Source organism: Pundamilia nyererei, unplaced genomic scaffold (genome assembly GCF_000239375.1).
Source record: "Pundamilia nyererei isolate P.nyererei 1_Seehausen unplaced genomic scaffold, PunNye1.0 scaffold00103, whole genome shotgun sequence".
NCBI classification, from domain to species: Eukaryota; Metazoa; Chordata; class Actinopteri; order Cichliformes; family Cichlidae; genus Pundamilia; species Pundamilia nyererei.
The window spans coordinates 2191869-2200242 of NW_005187504.1; the positions used below are offsets into that span (position 1 = coordinate 2191869).

General features: G+C 38.3%; 1 protein-coding gene across 1 annotated transcript in view; it reads left to right on the forward strand.

Annotated features, from left to right (window-relative positions):
- LOC102192421 (contactin-associated protein-like 4) overlaps positions 1-8374 on the forward strand; it is an 81743-nt gene that overhangs the window by 65168 nt on the left and 8201 nt on the right. The window contains exons 15-16 of the mRNA XM_005740774.2: positions 1059-1192; positions 5168-5255. Coding sequence (XP_005740831.2) covers positions 1059-1192; positions 5168-5255 — 222 coding nt within the window. The remainder of the gene's footprint in view (positions 1-1058; positions 1193-5167; positions 5256-8374) is intronic.

Consider the following 8374-nt stretch of genomic DNA (forward strand, 5'->3'; position numbering starts at 1 on the left):
TATATATATCAAAGTTCTCCTCACCTCTCAGTCTTTCCCCTTTCCCGTCATCTTTTCCACATATCAGGCTCTGCCCTCTCCTGCTTCTCTCAGTCTTCTCCTCCTCTTCTACTTAGCAGCTTCAGAAGATCTATAAGAATCTGTCAGATCTATCCTCTCTCTGGATCCCTGTCTACTCTACTACTGTCTACTCTCCTGCCTTTTAACACGTCCAGCTGTTTTGTCTTTGAAAAAGTGCTGCAGGAATAAGAGTTTGGATGATGAATGGCATTTTCAGCATCCAGCAATAAAATTGGCACTATGCTGCTTGGTTAGCTATAAATGTTTTTTTTTTTTTCTGCTGTTAATGCCCTGTTGTCTGTCGGCTTTCTCTGAGTTATTAAGGCTTCATGCTGACCGGGGAGTTGACAGGTAAATGTGCTTAAACGTGTCCAGTGAAATCCTTAAGAGCTCTCTCTTGTTCTGCTTATTTCCTTTGCTGCACTTGAACATTCTTCAGCCAAAATGAGAGATATTCATTGTTAATCACTTAAGTCTTGCTTTCAAGAACTTATGCATAAACCACGTTATCAGAGATGGCAGCTACGGGAATGAGCTTTAATACATCAAGTAATTATTCCCTTTTCGTAAATACACCTAATTAAAAGATGAACACAGTGAATCATGATTATGAAGTGTTTCTTATGGGATTATTTATAATTGAAAAATATTATCCTGATAACATGGATGCGTTTGAAGGACAATGTATAATTTCATATCCTTGGTTTTAATCTTAAAAGCCCCAAAGAAATAACGTTGCTTTATATAAATCCGCTCCTAATGCTCTGTATATTAGGAAAATTAATTAGATTTAGAGTTTTGTTATTGATAGGGAATTACCTCTTAATCCTCTTAAAATGGAAAGCTTTATTAACTCAGTGATGAATCCGAAAGATGCGAATCTAAGGTTATTTTTCTTAAGGATGTTTTTTTCGTAAAGGTTATAGAACACACGGATGTTTTCGTCAAGAGTAAGAAAGAAGTTTAACGTGGAAAAACTTTGTGTTTGTGTGATTAAGATAAGCTGGAGGTGAGATACAAGCTGGACAGCAGCAGAGACACGGAAGTGCTGAGGAGCAAAGTGAGGAACCTCGCCAACGGACAGCTGCACACCGTCTCCATCAGGAGGCTGACAGACTCTGTGTCTGTGCAGGTGAGGAAAAGAACACAAATACTGTATAACTACATTTATGGTTTTACTTAGGTTGTGTGCAATATACACTATACTATACATGCATACAGTATACGACAAGGTGATATGTGCTTCCTTAAATCTTCAAGAGACTACAAAAGCAGGGACTGCACGAGTGAGTAGAAAATAGGGAGGAGCATCTCACCTTACACACAAAATAACAACACTGTTCAATTTTAACAGCTTTGAAGTGACAGAAGAGTGTAATTTCTGCCGTTTCAACTGACTTCCTCTTTAAAATAAAAGGTTACAATGGTTTTTTCACCACCAGATGGGGACAAAAAGCACTATGCTCTGATCAATCAAATTATTTTAAAGAATGATTGAATGTTTTGCAGTTCCTGCGTGAGCATTTATTCCCAGATATGCCACTGTGCTCTCACTGTTTTAAAACAAACTCCATTAGCCCAGTGTGAATAGATCCTATTACAACTTACCCGTCAGTATCGGGCAACCCTGACTTATTTTTGCTTTTATTAACCTGAGTCTATTAACTCCGACACTTATACACTAAAGAGCATTGGATGTTGTTTCGTTTATGGTCCATAGACTTCCACAGAAAAGTTAATGTGCTCCCTTTTCCAGCCCCTGTAATTAAGTCGTTTCCGTTCAGTTTCAAGATAAAGACCCCAAAATAAAAAAAATATAAATACGTAAATGTCATCTTATGTATTTAATATTTTCTATCTGTATGTTATTGTTCAAACATGCCACGCACACAGATTCTATTTGTCACAGATACGATAACGTCACAGCTGTGCATAGGCTCCTTCTTTACTTGCTTCACCATCAGTCATAACATGGAAAATAATCCTGAAACCACTGACATAAAATGTATAGCACAGGTGTTTCCCACAAACATGTGGCAGATTTGGCAGTTTAAAAATGATTTGTCTGAAACGAGTTGCCATTTGTTAAAAAGTTTTTTACTTTTTAACCGAAATTATTTTCCATTTGATCCAGTCGCATCATGTCGCTTCAGGAAGGCTCAATAGTCCCTGTGTTAATTTAGTTCGAGGAAGCTCCAGTTATTACTGCAGAGCTATGGAAGGATAGCAGGGATAAACTACACATTAAAACAGCTCTGGGTGAAATATGGATCAACTTCAAAATATCTAAATCTCATGAACAGCGTTAACATCTTGTTAACAACAGCCTCAGATGATATATGAGGTAAACTTAATCTCACTGGGAGCCAGCAGCCTGGACGTCTCTATAATTATCAACACCCTGAAATGAAATATAAGGTGACCTCGTCTTGATGCAGTTTGTCAAGACTCCAGTGAAATATGAGTTGCATCTCATCTTACCGGTTTCCATCACCTTGAGTCATTATATTGTTACAACATGCTTCGGGAACATCAGGTGACCTTCATCGATTGTCACCCAGCTGCATCTTGATGGCCAGCAGCATAGACTCTCTAAAGTGGTCTCACAATTGGACACCGTCATATCCTCTCCCCCTGAGCGAATGAAAAATGAAAAACGAAATCACCCTGGGCTGCTAATACATCATGCCCTCTCTTTCTGCACTCTTATCAGATGGCCCAGTGTTTCGTTTCCTTTAGGTTTACTGACACACTCCATTAGATCCTTAAAATAGTACGTCAACGTTTGTCAGAGACAGCAAGATAAAGTTCTGGACTTGGGTGCCGTGTGTAAACACAAGGGACCTAACTGCAAAAGGTACTTCCTGTTCAATAGAACCAATCTAGGTTATAATATGTGGAAACCTACTGTAATTTCAGTGATATCATATCAGCTTAAGGCTATAAAAATGTATCTAGAGCTTATTTCATATCAGTAGAACTGCAAACTGCAAACCCAATTGGGGGAGCTTTCTTAACCAGTAATTGTTTTATCAGCCTCTCCCTGCATAGGTATCCAAAGCAGGTAGTTAAAGTGGACAAACTCTCTGACTTCCTGCTTGTCTTTGAGTTTTCATTATTTAATTCTAAGCATGTTTAATAGCAACTTCAGCCATTTTTTTCACTTGCCTCCACAATTTAATGTAAGCAATTATTGCAAGCAATTTTCAGGTTGGGTTGGAGAGACGGTGTTTGAGTCAGTGTAAAGTTTATTTGTGTCTATTTTTCACTAAAATTTGACTACAGGGACGTAGTATGTTTCTTTATTCTATGTGAATGTCTATCTACTGAATTAAAAATGTGGTTTGAGGGAACTGCACATCTGTTGTATTTTAGACCTTGTAAATTATCCTCATATCAAGGTTAAATGCAGTTCTTATTTTTCTAGTTAATCTTTTAATGGCAATTTTGGATTCCTAGTACACTCACTTTCATTCACACCAACTTGTTTTTTTTATACAATGTGTGTAATGGATTGGCAAAAACTTCTATGTACACTTTAACATAAGTACCCAATTACAGTTTCACCTACAGCTCATCATATTTTCACACACCTTTAAAAAACACAAATCCCTTGGAGGGTTGCATTAGGAAGGGCATTGAGTGTAAAAGTAAATAAATAAATAATATCCTGCTGTGGTGACCTCTTACAGATACGAGAGCAGCAGAAAGAAGCAAGCAGAATGGTGTAAATGCATAAGATATGTGATTCATTGCAATAAATCACCCCTCTTCTTTAGCCTTGTATGTGCCCTAAGTTCAATATAAAAATGTGAAAGGTCAGAGCTAGTATTTTATTTGTTTTTGGTCTGTTCAGCGCTCTATTTTCAGTTGCTTATCCACATCTGCATCTGGGTCGTCTGCAGTTTAAGCAAAGATGCCCTGTCGTCCCATTCTCTGGGGGAACATCTGGGTAGGTGTCTTGGGTCTGTCCTTGAGCCTCCTCCCCTGGTCCACCTCAGCTGGCTCCTTTGTCGATGTGCAGGAGTAGCAGCTCTAATCTAAGCCCTTTCTCAATAACTGAGCTCTTTAGCTCATCTCTAAGGAAGAACCTTGTCACCCATGAGAAAAAGCTCATTTCCACCACTTGTATCCATGACCTCATTCTTTTGGTGACAACTTGTGGCCGTGGTCTGGGTAGCAACGTAGATCAACCGGTAAATCTTACAGATTTGCTTCACGTTCACCTCTCCTCACCATAATAACAGCCATCTGTTAATCCTCCCCTCTCCCCTCACTCATGAAGCTGTTCTGGGCCTGAACCAAAGATCATTATGAATGCTTTTTCCATTTCTCCTAATAGGTCTTGTAAATACACCATTCTGGAGCTTTACGATAAAGAAGTGTAGCTATGACCTCAAGTAAATGTTACTTCAAACAGTAGATGTCTTGTTGAAGTAATCAGCATTTATAATGACTTACAAAAGTTTTTCTTTTTTTTCCCCCTTTGATGGAAACTTCAGTTATGATTTTGACTAGGTTTTCTTCTTCACGGCCACATGGTGAGATACTCTCTGTGGAGCTGCTCTAATTAAAATAATCTCCAGTGGTGAATTTCATTCTGGATGACTGAATGTTTTTAACTGCAAGTTTGGACTCTGTTGCTCATTCCTCCCTTTGAGCTGTTGAGATAAAGGGAAAGCTGAACATTTAAAAAAAAAAAAAATCAAATTTAAAAAGGATGGAGCGCCAGATTCACGTCACCGCTGACTGAAAAGTAATGACTGGCACGAAAGTAAAACTCACTGCATCTAATAACTAGAATAGCTCACAGAACAATGTAATACTTTGCTCGTTTTTATGCCTAGGGCATTTTAAAATTTTAATTTGATCTTATTCCACTTCCAGCTGTTCATGTCCGAGTTGATGCACTTTCAACTTTCAGTTTTCATTTTTCTTAATTGTTCTAATATTTCAAAAACTTTCCTTTTGTTTTTTTTAATCATCAATTTGTATTCAGATCTTTTAATTTTCTGTGCTTTTATTTGTCTTAAATTATCCTGTATTGGATTCTACTTTAAAAATTAAAGGTTGAACAAAAGCCAATTTATTTATTTATTTTTTTCAGATTGACCAAAATGCCAGAGAAGACTTCAACCTGACATCTGACGGGGAATTTAATGCAATCAAGTCGCTGGTGTTGGGCAGAGTGCACGGTGAGTGAGGACACAGTAAAAGAAGAGAGACGGTCTTTTTAGTTAGGGAGCACTCAGACTCACATTTATTTGATAACAGCTCTGAGAAGTTTGGTGCCTGACTCTCAGCGTGAGCTTTCTTAGAAAAACTGAGTGTAATACATGGAACCAGAGCTGTTAGCTGGACAAAGGGATATTTTCATCTTAGTACTGAGTGCTCAGAAATGTTGAGTCAAGAAGTAAACAAAAGATATTTTAAGTAGTTTCTGGGTTTTGGGGATGCACTCTACAATCTTGGACCTTAGAAACAACTTTTTTCTGATATTCGGACGGAGTTGCAGATTACTGTAGAGCAGGGGTGTCAAACTCATTTTACACCACAGGCCACATATAGCCCACTTTGATCTTAAGCAGGCCAGTGAAGCTCCCCTTTCTTTTTTGTTTTTGTCTTTTTTTTTTGTCCTGTTTGGATCTTTAGCCATCAGAATTGTTGTCTTAAGGCCAAGAAAGATGCCAAGCGGATTTATTTTACCAAGTGGATCATCATGGCCTTGCCATATTGGTCCATTTGATTGACCTGTATTATAATTATGTATTTATTTTATTTTCGGTTGCAAACGGGACAGACATGACTGGGAGATAGGACAGGGAGAAAGAATGAAAGAAAGAAGGGAGAGAAAGAAAACCAGAGGGGAGAAGAGACGGTGAGAAGGGGGGGAAGAAAGAAAGAAAAACAAACAAAACACCTGAATCACCTGTATGGAGAAAAAAAACAGAAGAGAAAGCAAACAAAAAAAAAAAAGCAACATAATAAATACAGCACCATCACAATAAACTAGCTAGCAGTAGATAACAGTAGATACTAAATATTAAACGCTATTGTGCAGCACGCAAGCTAGACAGCGCACAATGTGCTTTGAGGCAGCAGCCAAGAAAGGTGTAGTCCGCGTCTGAAGTGTGCATGATAAAGAAAACGCTGCTGTGACAAAGAAAGAAACTTGTTAGCATGACTCTTTGGACTTAAATTGAAAAAGAAAAGTGCAAAATGGCAGAAAATGTTCTGCTAACTCATTGCCCGGATTGTCCAGGTTTTGTTTCTTTGTTTGTTTGCTGGGGGGGAATAAAATAATGTGATTAATACATAAATAAAAAAAATTCCTATACATGAGCTTTTAGCTGAGATTCTGATGTTTCTGTGGATCCCACACATGTCTATATTTAAATAACAGATCTGGCAGTACATCCCATTAAACCAGATGTTCTCCCTCTTGTCCCCCAATACCGTGAGCATTGGGTTTCAACAAGTTAATTGTTTATTGCTTAATTACTTTGTGTAGTATGAAAAAGGGAGTTTTTTTTATCACTGGGAAAAACTGAAAAAATTTGAAACTGAAAATACAGTTAAACGTCCAAAATTTCTTTTTTGTTGTGTTTCTAGAATTAGAATTATACAAGAATTATAAATGGCTTCAAGCACCCATTCAGGCCTGTGACACTCATTTAGACACTCAGATACTCAATATCATTGAAATGCAGCCAGATGCTTCTTATTTTAAGTTTCCGCTCATTTCTTCACTTTTCCCAACATGCTCGTGTTTAAATCCGACCTGTACACTGGCTGTCTTTGGAACGTCTGCCCCCCTTCCTTTCCCCCCATGCTATGGTTCCAGTCTATCTTTGCGTGTTAGTGGCTGCATGGTGTGCCCATCAAAATAAAGCCCCACCCCTGCCTGTGTGGATTCTCAGCCAGGTTGAGGATTCGGCTCCCACATACTGACGAGCCATTAATAATCGAAAAATATGAAATACGTTTGACACCCCACCTGTAGAACCCTTAAAGTTCATTTTTAACAGGAAAAAAGAAACTTATCTGCAAATATACTGCTGTATATACAAAAAAACAAGCTTGGCACAATACATTTCAAGTTTCAAAGTTGTATTATACACAGTACATGTTTCCCTGCAAGAGACGTTTGCCTGTGCAATGAAAATCTTTCTTTGCTGTTCACAACAGTAAAGGCAAGTTTACCGTGCCATCACCACGTACTCAACTCAGCTGCTCAACCCATAAATGCATTTTCCTTAAAACTGTGCTATCATCTAAGAGGAACAGTCTTTCCAGATGTATAGAGCAGAAACAAAGAAATAATTGCAAGTTTTTGCTTTTAGCTTCCTGTGATTAGGACTGAATTTAATCGAGCTGGATTGATCTGAACTGTATCATAAATGGAACCGGCACATTTCTGCCTTAATTTAAGATTTGAGTTCCTAGTGTTGATAAATCCATCCATCCATCCATCCATCCGTTTTCTGCTGTGTATCTGGGGCTATGTTGCCAGGGCATCAGCATTTTTTTTGCAAATTTCTTTACACAAACTCACATTTTCAAACAGATGCAACATCTTCCTCTGTGTGTCTTTATGTCTCTTACATATACGCATCACACAACACAAGCGATGCAGTGAGCATAAAAATGACCTACGTAAGTGTTCCCAGGCTGAGAGAAGTTATCCCTCTGGCATGTCCTCCTTCCTGTAGGACATAAGCGGAACACCTCACCCCCAAGAGGACTCCTAATCAAATGTCTGAACCACCACAGCTGGCCTCTTTCAATGTGGAGGAGTAGCAGCTCTACTCTGAGTCCCTCCCAAATGAGCCAGCTGTTTTTTCTAGATAAACTAAAAAAAGAAAAATAATAGTTATTATTATATACTATAATAATTATATCATCTCTATCTAGTGCAGATCTTGTGTACCTTTGGACTGCTCCAGCACTGCTCATCCCTGGAGGTCTCATTCTGACTACTTGAATGTGCTTCTTCCACATAAGTTTTAAACTTTTAAATGGGAATCAACTATTTCTGTAGTGTGTTGCTTTTTCCACTTCCACTCCAGTCATGGGCAGAGACTTGAAACAGTGTTGGTGTGATTACAGTTTTTACAATTTTTAAAAAGCCAGTAATTTTTTCCCCTCGGTGCCTCCATGAAAGATGGACTAAGATATGAACTGTGAATAAGAGTCTGGGAGACCACAGGCTGCAGTCACAGCTCTTTCATAAAAAGAACAACTAACAGTGGAACAAAAATAGAAAAATACACATTTTCCTTCCATGTATCAGAGATTTCCATAAGTACTCTTA